The sequence below is a fragment of the Lampris incognitus genome, chromosome 7 (genome assembly GCF_029633865.1).
Source record: "Lampris incognitus isolate fLamInc1 chromosome 7, fLamInc1.hap2, whole genome shotgun sequence".
Lineage (NCBI taxonomy): Eukaryota > Metazoa > Chordata > Actinopteri > Lampriformes > Lampridae > Lampris > Lampris incognitus.
In genome coordinates, this window is record NC_079217.1 from 66,246,844 (window position 1) to 66,262,522 (window position 15,679).

The following is a 15,679-nucleotide window of genomic DNA, read 5'->3' on the forward strand; positions in this document are numbered from 1 at the left end:
ATCACCATATGTGCATGAGCAGGTCATCGCAGGACGTACAATGTGAAGTCAGGCAAATTAACTCAAACACCTCATGCTACAACTCTTTGCTGCCTGATACAAAGAAAACCTCACGTGGTTCTCCTTTTCCACGACTACAAGAGAAGTCTGTCTGGTACAACAGTTTAGTCCGATTTAAGGATTCTGGAATATATGGGGTTTGTTGCTAGTGAGTGACATGCAGGCTGTGCATGCACAGCCAACCACCAATCCCAATTATTCTTGATCAGTTTATCAAACAACCAAAGCAGGCCCGCTTGTCCTCAACCACAACCTGAAACGAGGGAGGAACAGGATGGTGGGAGTTCCAGCATTTAAAAAAAGAAATGAACGTGAACTTAGTGTAAAATTCAAAACAGTGAACGTAAACTAGTTCATTTTAATCTCCGTAACGTTAGTTCCTCCACCCCCCCCCACCCCCCACACACACACACCAAAGAGCATAATGTCGGCCCAACATGAATTTGACAACACAGAACACAGTCTCCAGTGCCGTGCCTAACCTTAAAATGTAGCCAGGCTGAAAGAAGAGCGCTAACGTGTGATATTTTGGTTACACACAGGATGTTATTATCAGTGTTGTGCATGAACATGTCAGTTGGCCCTCTCACGTGGAACTACATTCTCTCAGCCGCAGAACGTCTGCCTGATTCTGCTGATCTGCGGTGTAATAAGGTGTGCTGCATAGGTGCACTTATGTGAAGGAATACGGACATTCTGCGGGTGAGAGAAAGTAGTTCCACATGAGAGGGCCGTCTGACAGCAAGATAAAGCAGTGAAAATATTCAAAACATAGCGCACACTTAACGGATTTTATTTTTTTAGGTGATCCTTTTCTTAAGCGGCTAAAATGCATTTTGTCCGTGTCCCATTCCTCAACTTCCGTGTCAGCTACTCCTGCTGAACCTCCAAACTGGGAGCCCACAGACTCCCATCTACTGCTGGTACTACACTGACCATCGATAAGTACAAACCCCAACTACCACTTTAAAGATAAGAGAGGGAACATAATGACACTAATGTTCCCTTCAGTTCGGTCAAAGCCCACTGGGAGCACTTTACCCAGTTTATACGGAGTTATTTTACTGCAGCCTGGCGAAATTAAACCGGCACAGGACACGGACATATCTCTTTGGGGTCTTTATTCTGAACAGTAAAATTTGGTATTCGGTTTAAATAATAAGAGAATGAAAACATTGATAGTCATGAAAAACTAAACTAAAACAGCCACTACAAGACAGTGCAAAAATAACTAAGAATAAACGGGCTGCAACAACAGAGTGCACAAATAACTGTAATGGCTCATCTTGTGCCTCTGTCCAGGAGCACAGAGAGTAATGGCGGCACAACACACAAACTGCATGGCGCTCCTCTCCAGACACTGTCTGCATGTCTTCACAGACGGTCCATAACACCCGGGAATACATCGCATGTGTACGTCGTGCTAAACAAGATGACTTCCCCCCTCCCGGGTCTCTCTTCCCAAGATCCTTTACTGTCACAGGGGGTTACCCAAATTGACAGTGCCATCTGGTGGCGTTAATAGTTACAGTCATATTTTCCCGCCCAGCTACATTATAATCATAATTATTCAGTCTGATCAGAGTTTACTGCCTGCTGTCCTGCAGTTTAATTCATTCCAGTTATCTAAGTTTATTTAAAGAAGTCCACTCAGGTTGTTATCTGGTGCCTTGAACATCATGCACTTCATTTTTTTTCAAATATTTTCTGTTTTACACTAAATTCAATTAAACATATGTTCATTTAAAGGCAGCTTTGTGTTGGGTTTTATGTTGCTGTAAATTTTGGCACATTTTTTTTTTTTTTACATTTACCACAACTGAATATCGGCCCCAAATATCAGCTATCGGCCTCCACAACGTTCCAATAATTGGTATCGGCCCTGAAACAATACCCCATATCGGTCGACCCCTACTTGTACTTGTCACTCAAAGGTCAGCTCATGAATATTGATGAGGACCAGACCACTCCCTCACAGTTCTTGAGACTATTTATGGATAAAGGCATAAACAACATAACAGTCATTTACAAATAAAGGCTGCTGAGTGTTTTGTTATGGAATGTTCCAGATCTTTAGCCGTGAACAGGTAACTGTGATTACTGACTACAGGTCACCTTTGACATCAAGGTTTATAAATATTTTGCATATTAATATTTTAGGCATTGTAAATACAGTGGTCCCACCTGCAGATGGGCCCTCAGGTCCCGACAGTCCCCCTCAAGGCTGGCGATCTGCTGCTGGTACTCCATCATCCTGACATGGGATAAGACAAGACAACTCCATCACGACTCTCTCCACAGAATCATCAGAATGAAATCCCACACCATTAAGAACACGGAACATTTTTCAGTATTTTACTCTTCATTCATATTGTTTGAGAGCCTGCTTCAGTTTTCTCTCATGGCATTACGTTTCAGAATGAGAACCGCCATCTTTACTTAATAATTTTTTAACTTTTTCCTTTTTCTCCCAATTGCACCCGGCCAATTACCCCACTCTTCCGAGCCATCCCAGTCTCTGCTCCACCCCCTCTGCTGATCCGGGGAGGGCTGCAGACTACCACATGTCTCCTCCCATACATGTGGAGTCACCAGCCGCTTCTTGTCACCTGACAGTGAGGAGTTTCACCAGGGGGACGTAGCGCATGGGAGGATCACGTTAGTCCCCCCAGTCCCCCAAACAGGCGCCCTGACCAACCAGAGGAGGCGCTAGTGCAGCAACCAGGACACATACCCACATCCAGCTTCCCACCTGCAGACACGGCAAATTGTGTCTGTAGGGACGCGCAACCAAGCCGGAGGGAACATGGGGATTTGAACCGGCGATCCCCGTGTTGGTAGGCAACAGAATAGGCCGCTACGCCACCCGGACGCCCATCTTTATGTAATAATTTGAAATACTGTATGAACAAAGGATTATCAAAGTATTTCCAATTTTGTAGTTTTAGTTTTCAATGAAGAGCAACGGATGCACAAGTTTGATTCTAATGATTAAACGGCAAGGTGGAACCAGTGTGTATATACTGACTTGGCCTCGTTACTCTGGATCTCCTTGTCTTTCTGTTGGATCTGGTTGTTGAGCTCTATCACACTCTGGGCCAGCTGAGAAACACACACATCCATTAAACAACATGTAGGAAAGCTGCACGCCGAGTGGCTACTGTCAAACAGCTTCCTGGTGTTCAGGATACTGGGACCCCTTCCACCAGCACACCCTTAAACAGGAAGTTACACATTACATGTACCGCCAGCATAGCTTTACTAAAGCCTCCTACAGACTGTGTGATGGCGCCATCTCAGAAGAAAGAGGACTAAACGTGGTGACATCTTTGGTCGTGGCTGCAAACCGGTGGCCCTACGTCGCACTGTGACACAGGTTCAAAGACGGCCGTTATTACGGTTGTGTGACCGAAGATAAGCTGGGACAAAAGTCTGACAGGGTCAGAAATGTAGTCATAACTGTGCACAAACATTATGGGGCTGACAGGCCAAGCAATACACAAGATTATCAGTGGACACACACACACACACACACACACACAATCCCTTATAGATCTCTAGGTGCCTACAGGAGGACTAGTGTAAGTGGTTACAAGTGATGGATGGGAAGGCAAATCTTTTTCTACTTTGTGCACAAAAACTGAAACCTACAACTACTTATAGCAGTACTGTCTCTATATAGCAGAACTGTACTGCACAGCAGTCCCACAGGAGAGGATAAACCAGTATACTAGGTCCTGGCTGAGATGGGAACTGGCATACTAAGCCTCAGAGAGTGGATGTTGTCAGAGACCAGTAAATGCCCAGTAGTGCAGCTGCATGGTTTCTGAACCACATACTGAAACCAGTATTACATTTGGTTTGGTTCTGGTGCCACGGGGGCCCAGTGGTTAGCACTGTTGCCTCACAGCAAGAAGGTCCTGGGCTCGAACCCCGGGCTGTCCCATGTCCTTTCTACGTGGCGTTTGCATGTTCTCCCCATGTCTGCATGGGTTTCCTCCGGGTGCTCCGGTTTCCTCCCACCATCAAAAAGACATGCATGTTAGGGTTAATACTCCTTCCTGTGCCCCGAGCAAGGCAATGGAAAGGAGAACTGGAGTGCTGCCCACTGTTCCTATACAACAGGATGGGTTACAAATGTCATTGTAACCTGTACAATGACAAAATAAAGTGGATTTGTTCGTGGTCATTCCTCTTGACATGTGGAGATGAAAATGTTCAAGGCATTGATATAAAAATGTGGGAAAATGGGAAGCATTTCGTTTCTCACAGATATCCAGCACAATAATCAGGAATTACTTCATAAATTCTAGAAAATGTATCCTCAATATGTGCAAATACAGTTCAAAACGTAGGTGACAAAGAAAGTGTTTCATGTCAGTACAAAATGTACCATACCAACATTTAAAAGACTGCAGTCCAACTCTTGTCGACCTCCCTAAGACTCAGTGAAGGTGAAGTCACCTGAAAACTGATCACTAGGCTCTGCCTCCGTCTAATCTACTGACAAGCAGCAAACCAACCAGAGTTCTCATGTGTAGCAGTTACCTCCATCAGTATCAGCTGCACCAAGGAAGCTAATTAAACCATCCATCCATTATCCAAACCGCTTATCCTGCTCTCAGGGTCACGGGGATGCTGGAGCCTATCCCAGCAGTCATTGGGCGGCAGGCGGGGAGACACCCTGGACAGGCCGCCAGACCATCACAGGGCCGACACACACACATTCACACCTAGGGACAATTTAGTACAGCCGACTCACCTGACCTACATGTCTTTAGACTGTGGGAGGAAACCGGAGCACCCGGAGGAAACCCACGCAGACACGGGGAGAACATGCAAACTCCACACAGAGGACAACCCCCAAGGTTGGACTACCCCGGTGCTCGAACCCAGGACCTTCTTGCTGTGAGCTGACCACGCTAACCACTGCGCCTGGGCTAAAGTGCTGAGTCAGGAATTCTCTTGTCTGACTATTCAAAATTAAACTGGATTTAATAGGATAACCGCCGGCCACCCAGTCAGCTTTTAAATCCACCTATAACAAACCTATCTATCTAAGTTCACCAATTAGCAGCAACAAGCGGTGTCAAACCAATCTTTAGAGTTTGAGCTGGGCTTTAGGGAATCTGAAATGATATTTATATATTCTACATTTCTCCTGAGAAATGCTCTCTTCAGAGCAACAACATGGCTTACCAGTTATACAGATGACAATCAGATATATCTGGCTCTCTCACATGATGAGCTCAATTAGCAGCAACAAGCTGTGTCAGACCAACCTTTAGAGTTTAAGATGAGCATCAGGGAGGTTGGAATGATATTTATATTCTACATTTCTCTTGAATACAAGTCCCCCCAGAGAGTTCCTGCTAGAGAAAATCAATCCACCATTGGAATGACGGACAGACAAACACAGAGGAAATGAATGAATAAATGAGTGAATGAATAAATAAGCGAATGCCACCCAGCGGTAACAAGATCTATTGTGGAGGGGTTAAATTCCTTCTCAACTGTTCAGTCTCCTTCATCAAGAAAAGCAAAACATATGATTAATATCCTGCTTTTCTACAGGGCAGTTTGGTTTTCTAGTAGTTATATCATAACAGTACAGATGGATGGATGTCTTGATGCATGCTCAATAATCCAGGTAGGAAAATCAAAGAAGGTTGAATCAGTTCATCCGGACACGTTTGATAGAAACATTTCCTCATCATCTAAGTGACCTCTTCAGTCTCACCTGACTGCAGGTGTCCCACCCTTATAAACAATACAGTGGTATAACGACCCAAACCAACCATCAGTTTCGTATGCAAATATGTGTGTGACCATTAACTAGTTACAATGGCCATGTGTACTATTCCTGTGTACTATTCACAGAGGATTTGGGAATAGTTGCAACCACAGCATTGTAAGATGGCGACAGGTTACGATTAACTCAGTGAGCTATAGGTTTATAGTAAACCAACACATACGGATCAGTACTTAAGGTTTGACTCTCATCATCCACAGGAGCACAAACCAGGAGTCATCAGGACACTGGACCACTGAGCTGACAACCGTGGTTAAGTGTGGTTATCCTAACTGGGCGTTTGTCAAAGCCAGGAAGACGCCCAAACAGTGCACCAGCCAATCGAAGAGAGGAGGAGGACAACAGCTGTCTAAGTGTAAACCAGTGGTGATTATGTATGTGGCGGGAGTGTCGGAAAAGCTGAGACACGTATTTTCCATGTCTCAGTTGCTTTCAAACCTCAAAACACGCTGTGCCAGAAGTTGGTCCACCCCAAGGATCAGGTCCCCCGGCACAAACAGAGCAATATAGTGTAGCTGTTAAGTGCCAGGAGGATTGCCGTGACTTGTACATTGGGGAAACCAAACAGACGCTGGCCAAGAGGATGGCACAACACAGGAGAGATAACACGTCAGGCCAGGACTCCACAGTCTACACCATCTACAGGCCAGTGGCCACTCTTTCAAGGATGAGGATGTGACCATCCTTGATAGGGAGGAAAGCTGGTTTGAACGGGGAGTCAAAGAGGCCATTTATGTTAAGAGGGAACGACCATCCCTGAACCGAGGGAAGGGCCCTGAGAGTACACGTGTCACCATCTTACAATGCTGTGATTGCAACTACTCCCCAACCCTCTGTGAATAGTACACATGATCAGTGAAACTCTAGTTATTGGTCACACCCATATTTGCATATGAAACCGGTCATCGGTTCTGGTAGTTACACCACTGTATTGTTTATAAGAGTGGGACATCTGCAGTCAGGTGAGACTGAAGAGGTCACTTAGATGATGATGAAACGTTTCTGTCAATAGATGGATGGATGTTTTAAGAAAGTAAAATTAGAATTATAAAGAATGACAGTATCTAGGTGGAGGGAATTGAGTGCACAATTGCAGGAAGATGACCAACATCCCAAAAAAATCCTCAAACAAGATGACATGGTAGTCTTTGTTTTTCAGACATTTAAGGTTCTTCGTCAAAAATTATGATAAGAATCAGAAGAAGAATAAGAAGAACCTGATTTGATAAGTGGAATTGATATGTGGGGCAGCACGGTGGCCCAGTTGTTAGCACTGTTGCCTCACTGTTGGCAAGAAGGTCCTGGGTTTGAACCCCAGACCATCCCAGGTCCTTTCTGTATGGAGTTTGCATGTTCTCCCCCGTGTCTGCGTGGGTTTCCACCAGGTGCGCCGGTTTCCTCCCACCATGAGAGACAAGGTTAATATTCCTATCTGTGCCCCTGACCGAGGCATAGCAAGAAGAACTGGAGTTGGTCCCCAGGTGCTGCACAGCGGCTGCCCACTGCTCCCAGCTACACAGCTAGGATGGGTTAAATGCAGAGGATGAATTTCCCCACGGGGATTAATAAAGTATATTTAAAAAGATTCTATCTAAATTGGAGTTGACGCAGTCACGTCAGTATGAAATATATGTAAGATGTCAGTCTCTAACTACATAAAACACATCATGATGTTAGTAGAGGAAATAAAAAGTACTTTTTCATTCTCCTCCAAAATCTTACCAACTCCCAAACTAAGGGCCCTGACACACTAGGCCGATGGTCGGCCATTGGCCAATATCGGTGAGCGTCTGTGACCCTAGTTTTTGCGGTGTGTCCCGCACCGTCGGCACTAGTCGGACCCCTGTTGGCAGCTTTTTGGCCAATTCAGCATGTTGAATGGGCAGAGCCCTTCGGTGAGAGAGATTACTCTGATTGGCTGTTCAGCTTAGAGAATCAGTGCAGAACGTACATGCTAGCTAGCTGGCCGTCGGCTGTAGTCTTTGCGGTGTGTTCAAGTGCTACTTTCTGGCCAAGACGGCAGGTGCTGTGAGGCAATGCAACAGTCGGCCTTCGTCACCGCTAGTTGGTTTGGTGTGTCTGGGCCCTAAGACCAAAATGCAATCCCATTCATTTTCTGGGCACTCCCTGCTCTGTGCGCCTGCTGGCCTGTGAACATTAAGACAGCAGCAGTGCCAAAAGTGTCACATAACAGGTGAGACAAATAGAAATACAACTACGTGATTAGTTCCTGAAGGCTCAAGAGAATTCAGCATCAGCCTTTTTTCAGGTACCAAATTAGGTGACAGATCATCAGCCAATATTTTGGTACTGGTAGAAGAGAAGACCCCCAGAGATTTATGGAAGTCAGGTGTTTATATAACACACACACACGTAGGAGATCTATTCACTGCTGGGAAGCAAGGATAGAGGACATGGTTCTGGGACAAGAAGAATTCCTTTTAAGCCTTGAGAGGTCTAATCCAACCAATTTACAATTTAATTTAGCAGACGCTTTTATCCAAAGCGACGTACATCCGAGAGTTAATACAACACAAGCAAGGATCTGGTCAGGAGGCGACAACTCAAGTGCCAAAAACAAACCAATCATGTGTGAGCAAAGACGCCAGATACGAACATGACTCACCCAAGTGTCAGGGTATTACATCACTTCACACGGATATTTACATCACTTCCAATGAACTGACCTCGCCCCTCTTCTTGTGCAGCTCTGTGAGCTCCTCCTGGTGTTTGATCCTCATCTGGGCCATTTCCTGCTGCAGAGCGTCAGTCCGGCTGGAGTCTGACCCCGGGCTGCAGGACACACATACTCCGATTAGCATCACCTCAGGAAGTACAGCGGGACTAATAACTAGAGATTGGTTTTAAAAACATGGTAACAGCAGAGGGAAAATCTGCCACACTAAAACAAATCACCCAGTGTTCATTAGTCATGACACCTCAAGTCTAGAAGGTCCAGCATGACTGCTCTTACTGCCTTCACCCCAACGTCATAACTGGCTAAACGGATTTGGACATATTTTTATTTTGGCTTGTCAATGTCCCTAACTTTTGTTCAAAAATGGTCTTTTTATTTTAGGTTGTGAGTCATTTTGTGAGATTAGGGTTTATTTTGAGTTTAACTCGATTTATACAGATGACACCCTTCTTCCATCATATAGAAGCAAAAAGGATCTATTTTCTTTTCTTTCTTTTTTTTGGATTTTCCCCTCTTTTTCTCCCCAACTGCTTCCAACCAATTACCCCACTCTTCCGAACTGTCCCGGTTGCTGCTCCACCCTCTCTGCCGATCCGGGGAGGGCTGCAGACTACCATGTGGAGTTGCCAGCCGCTTCTTTTCACCTGACAGTGAGAAGTTTCACCAGTGGGATGCAGCATGTGAGAGGATCACGCTATTCCCCCCAGTTCCCCCTCCCCCCTGAACAGGTGCCCCGACCGACCAGAGGAGGCGCTATTGCAGCGACCAGGACACATACCTACATCTGACTTCCCACCCGCAGACACGACCAAATTGTATCTGTAGGGACGCCCAGTCAAGCCGGACGTAACATGGGGATTTGAACCGCCGATCGCCGTGTTGGTAGGCAACGGAATAGACCACCATGCTACCCGGACGCCCCAGGGATCTTATTTTCTAACCAGTACGCCAAACACTGTAGACAGTGCTCTACAAAGCAGTGCTCTCAACATTTTAAGGGACTCTATCAGAGTCAATGCAATTTCTGCCTCTGGGTCCCAGGCTTGTTTCAAAGTTAACCAAGGAGACCAACCTGGGTTCATGAGCTCTCTGGACGTCATATTTGTCCGCCTGGTATCGCTCCGATAGGACAGCCTGGAGGTCGGACTTCTCCAGCAGACGATTATCTGTAAATACAGCACATTAAACTACAGCAATCTGGCAAAACAAGACGGTTAAGTCAAACCAAAGGCAAAACTTAACACATAGGATAGTCACATGCTAAAACACCGACCAACAGCACATCAGAACTGCATTTCGAAAAAATGAAATAGTGTCATTTTGGTGCGGTCAGGCACATCATTGAACAATGTCTTGATGCTGTGATTTCCACAACCAGCCACGCTGGGGACACAGTCGCCACCAGTGACTGCTGCTAATTAACTGGTGATTGTGTTTTGATTGCTGTGCCTGTTACTATAGCCCACGGTGATGTTATGGAAGACACTGTATCAGATTTACAGCAAACATTTACTATTTCCAGAGGAGAGAGCCACATGGAGGGCACATACTTTGTGACATTTATCATAATGTTCACGGCTTTTTAAAGGCCAACCAGTTAAAAACCAAGACATGAAATAAGCTAGATCTGAAACATGATGGAACCATGTGTGATGTCACCATGTGTGCTCATGGTGTCATCATGCTGCATTCCGGACAAATCGGAAGTTGAGATTTTCCGACCTGCTAGAAAAAGTACAATGGAACGCCACTCAAACTCAAGAGTTCCTACTTGTAAACTCAGGGCAAATCCATCATCCCCGACTTCTTGGAGAAGCAGTTGTCTGACATCACACAACAATGGCAGCACCCATGGAGGCACAGTGTGAATGGCAAACCATCAACTAAAAGGCAACGTAAAGTATATTTGCCTGTATTTAATTAAAATAATACATAGTATATTGAATCCTATATACTATATGAATATGGCCCAAATATCACAAAACAAATATGGGCCATCTTTGCCAAATATGTGGTACATGCAGCATTGCTATGGCTTGGTTCTAGCCCAGATCTGGCAAACAGGAGCGGACCACTCAAGTGCCATCATTCCACACGGTATGTGGGCCAGATGAAGTGTTGGGTATGGGATGGGTCCGGGCCACAGCAATTTTGCTATCTGGGAGGAGACATGTTGTAGTCTGCAGCCCTCCCCGGATCAGCAGAGGGGGTGGAGCAGTGACCGGGACGGCTCGGAAGAGTGGGGTAATTGGTTAAGTACAATTGAGGAGAGTAAAGGGGGGGGGTGAATTCTTCAACCGGTTGTGTTTAAATGGGGGGACTCTAGGTTGCCCATTAGAGGGCAGAAGTTGGTATTCTCCTGTTAAAACATGTGGGGAGTCAGAAGAGATGCTGTGAAGTCTGCACATACTCTTATTGAGTTACTTGAAAGGAGTGTGCCACAGGTTGGCCAATAATCTTCATACAAATTTGATGGCGAGACGACGAGAACCATGTGACGCAGGCGACCCGTGTGGCATCCGCCGCATTAGACCAATGAAATGCAAAGTAAGTAGAAAGGCAACTAAGCTCTCTGGGTATACTTTCGAGAAACTGGGATGAGATGTTCTACAAAGCTGTTACCTTCAGTCTAACTCACACCTCCATCACTGTTCTCTACATCTACACCCCTTTATATCCTTTATACATGGACACCTCCATCAGTCTTCTAAATCCACACCCCTTAATGAACTTTTTTTACCCAAATAATACATACTATCATACAGTAAAACCTACTCTGCATGTAAATTGATGTCAAAAGGTTTTTGACCAATATTATTAGGTAGCTGGTTATGGTAAACAATCTCTGAAAGTTTGCCACGGTTCACAGACAGTCAGCCATGTTTTTTGTTTACATTTGGCATCATGCACCTGGAACACTTCGGGGTCGAAAATCAGAAATTTCCACCTCGGATTTTAAATGGAACATCTATATGTGACACGGCTCAGACTCGAACTCCTCTGCTGTACATACATTGGTGGATGATCTCTTCAAAGGCATGGCGTTGAACTCTATCCCGCTGTCTGAGCTGCTCTGCGATGTGTCTCTTCCATGTACACGCCACACGCCGCTCCGCCATGACCACCTGAGCAGACATAAATAGAAGAAAACATTAGGAGAACTCAGACTTCTCGCCATGCAAAGTGACTGAAGAGTTGCTGTTTTCTGCCATGCAGGAAGGCGCAGGTTTAATGGCTATAAATGACGATCATCTAAGCTATTTGTTCTCAATCTGGTCCTCAGGTACCAATACTTGATACTGGGAGAGTAGAACACCAGCAGGACTAGTGTTACCCTAGGACCAGATTGAGTCTGATCTAAGCTTTTACTGCAGTACTGCAACTTTCAGTGAGCCGATGACTGATCCGTGAAGGCAAGATGAAGCCGGCTGACAAAATCTAATTCCAAACCACAGAAATACTGGCCTCTAATAATTAACGTAGTTGTAGGAAAGTCAGTAACACTTTATAATAACTACACAAATGACGCACTAGTTACGTATTAGTAACTACTGAATTCATCATTTGTAAAGCGAGACATGCGCCAATTAGTTAGTGTTAACAGATGTTTTATAAATACGTATTAATACTGCAATTCATGATTAATTCAGGTCGTTACTAGTTGTTAGTGAAGTATTTTGCATGAGCTCATCTAAAGTGAGGACTATCTATGCCTTACAGAGCACTTACACGTACGTGAGACCGAAAGGCCAGCGGCACCTTGAGACTCACCAAAGGTCTCAAGCAGCGGTGGACAGTCGTATCCAGAAAGGGCCAGTGTGGGTGCAGGTTTTTGTTCTAACCAAGCAGTTGCACACCTGGTCCCACTAACCAACCAGGAGAGTCTTGGCTGAGGAACTTGATTAGGGGACACAGGTGTGCAACTGCTTGGCTGGAATGAAAACCTGCACCCACACTGGCCCTTTCTGGATAAGACTACCCACCCCGGTCTACAGGATCAGAAAGTGTAAGTACATGATTAACAACTACTTAGACGTACTTGTGTGCATGAACTGCAGTATTAGTAAGTATTTATAAACCATCTATTAACACACTCACTAACCATTGGCGCATGTCTTGCTTTACACATGATGAAGTCAGAAGTTACTGAAACTTAACTAAAGCTTCATTTGTGTAGTTATTACAAAGTGTTACCGGGAAGTCCTGTATACAGACCAACAGCAAGCGAGAATGAGTGGGTTCCGGGCCCACCGCAGCTGATGTTAGGGGGTTCAAGCCAACTGGGTTCGATTCCCAGATGGCAGCTCACTAAAAGCGACATGCATCCACTGGTAAAAGACGCTTGGCCTGGTGGTGATGTCTCCTCGTTAGTCTTTGTGTTTCTGCATGTGCACGTCTCGTGCACGTCTCGCTGTGAACGTCTGCGTCAGAAGGTCTGAGCCGCTGGCCGGTTAAAGGAGCGCAGCGCAGCCCAACGCCGCCTAACCCCAATCCCCGCGGGAGACCCCAAAACACCCGACAAGTTGATGCCCCGGCTCTGGTTAGCGAGCCTGCCCGGCGGCTGAGCTAGCTAGCTAGCTAGCTACTCCACTACGCTGCTCGGCTTAGCATGCTAGCGTAACAGCCAGACAGACAGACGCTAACATGTGTTTAGCTAGCGGCTAGCTGGCGCGCTAACGCCACAGCTAGCGCTGCCCCTGCGCTACTGCGGGCGGGCGGGCGGGCGGGCGGGCTGGCTGGCTGGCTCGCACGCTAACACGCTCTTAGCTCCAGGAATTCGCAAAGCGCACAGGATTAGAGAGACAAGGGCACCGGAAGACTCACACCATCTACCCCTGCCCCGGAGGACGGCGGCTTGCGGTCTGCCAACGGTATGTAGCGTCGGAACTGGAGCGGTTTTGGGTCTTAAATCAAGCAAAACAGACGCGCTAGCCAACGCCTGCTTCTTCAGCCGCCTCGTCTCACTTCAAATCCACTTTGGCTCCAACAGCTAGCAGCGTTTCCGGGAATGGCGCAGGAAAATGACGTCATTACTTTTATTGGGTGGGCGGGCGGTGTATTTGTTTTCTCGTTATATATACGTGTGTATGTATGTATGTGTGTGTGTGTGTGTGTGTATGTGTGTATATATATATACATATATATGTGTATATATATATATACAGGATGGTATCAACAACAAAAAAACATTTATGAAGGAAGCAAATCAATTAATAAAACATAACAACCATAAAAAGAAAAATCAATCAAAATAAAAGCAAATCAATTAATCAAAATAAATCAAATAAATGAATAGACAAATAAATGAATAAATAAAGCAAATCAATAAATAAATCAAACCCAACCATAAAAAGAAAAAAAAGGTGTTTTTGTTTTCAACGTTTTCTACTACTCCTTCCGGCTGCTCCCGTTAGGGGTCGCCACAGCGGATCATCCGTTTCCATCTCTTCATGTCCTCTGCATCTTCCTCTGTCACACCAGCCACCTGCATGTCCTCCCTCACCACCTCCATAAACCTCCTCTTTGGCCTTCCTCTTCTCATCTTCCCTGGCAGCTCCATATTCAGCATCCTTCTCCCAGTATACCCAGCATCTCTCCTCCACACATGTCCACACCATCTCCATCTTGTCTCTCTTGCTTTGTCTCCAGACCGTCCACCCTGAGCTGTCCCTCTAGGATACTAGTTCCTGATCCTGTCCTTCTCCATCACTTGTTTTGGATATCATGTATGGGGGAAACGGTAAGTCCTCAGAAGCATCAGAATACCTTATCCGTGCCCGAGGGAAACTGGGCTGCAGGTTGGGTTGAGGTCCCTGCAGGTGAGCAGCACCGAGGAGAAGGTCTGTCAGTCAGACACATCAAGCTCCCAGCTTTGTTGGGATGTACTGGACCCCCACGAGTAAAGGGCACAGAAATGTTCCCCAGCGTGAAGCGCTGGCGGATGTTGACCCCAGAGGGAACTGCCCCATAACAACGGTGCAGTCTGTCCGGTCACAGCCACGGCTCGTGGACTCTAACAGGACTTGGGAATAATTCTGCAACGGTCCACCATCGTTAAGCGTTTGGTCCGCAGAGACGATGCCTTTGGAAAACCAGATGTTGGAGAAAAAGGAGAAGCCTCCAGCTGCAGCTGCAGTCTGTTGAGAAAAGAGACTTATTCCCATTTGGCTTGTTCCCATTTTCCCAAACGAGACACTTGTGAGGTGAAACCCTGTGCCGAGGTAACACCACTTGTGTATGTTGACACGGCTGTAAATGTGGCTTCTGAATTTCCTAATTAACAAGTAACACAAATGTAAGGCCCGACATCTTGGAGAGCACATGGCTTCATAGCAAATCCCACCCTGGCGTTGGGTTTTGTGAGAACCGGACCGGCTCCAGCATCCCCGCCACCCTGAGAGCAGGGTAAGCACTTTGGATAATGGCTGGCTGGGTGGATGGATGGATGGATGCGTGGATGGATGGATGTGTGGATGGATGGATGGATGGACGGATGGATGGTTGTGTGGATGGATGGATGGATGGATGTGTGGATGGATGGGTGGGTGGATGTGTGGATGTGTGGATGGATGGATGGGTGGGTGGGTGGATGTGTGGATGTGTGGATGGATGGATGGATGGGTGGGTGGGTGGATGGATGGTTGTGTGGATGGATGGATGGATGGATGGATGTGTGGATGGATGGGTGGGTGGATGTGTGGATGTGTGGATGGATGTGTGGGTGGATGGATGGATGGATGGATGTGTGGATGGAAGGGTGGATGGATGGGTGGGTGGATGGATGGATGGATGGATGGGTGGATGGATGTCTGATTCAGTTAATTTCAAAGGTGAATTAAATGAAGAAGATGAAGTCCTCCTGACACACATGTATTCACAACAGATTTCCTGACACGGTGAATATATTAATTTCATACATTTCCAGAATATATTCATTTAATTATTAACGTAGTAATTTAATTATTAATTTATGAATAATCTTTATTAAATGTTAACATAAATTTAATAAATTATATTTTATTGTTGTATAATTAATAAAATTGATTAAATAGTGTTCATTTAATACTATTATTATTAATTTAATGGAGTATATAAGTTTAATAATTAAA

At 45.7% G+C, this 15,679-nt stretch overlaps 1 protein-coding gene across 2 annotated transcripts in view; it reads right to left on the reverse strand.

The window, feature by feature from the left end:
• atg16l1 (ATG16 autophagy related 16-like 1 (S. cerevisiae)) overlaps positions 1–13,528 on the reverse strand; it is a 39,220-nt gene extending 25,692 nt beyond the window's left edge. For both annotated transcript variants that reach the window (XM_056282975.1, XM_056282976.1), the window contains exons 1-6: positions 13,395–13,528; positions 11,584–11,695; positions 9,643–9,736; positions 8,560–8,665; positions 3,089–3,162; positions 2,245–2,314 (exon numbers count right to left, since the gene is read on the reverse strand). In XM_056282975.1, the coding sequence (XP_056138950.1) occupies positions 2,245–2,314; positions 3,089–3,162; positions 8,560–8,665; positions 9,643–9,736; positions 11,584–11,689 (450 nt within the window). In that variant the 5' untranslated portion in view covers positions 11,690–11,695; positions 13,395–13,528. The remainder of the gene's footprint in view (positions 1–2,244; positions 2,315–3,088; positions 3,163–8,559; positions 8,666–9,642; positions 9,737–11,583; positions 11,696–13,394) is intronic.
• Between the last annotated feature and the right edge of the window lie 2,151 nt (positions 13,529–15,679).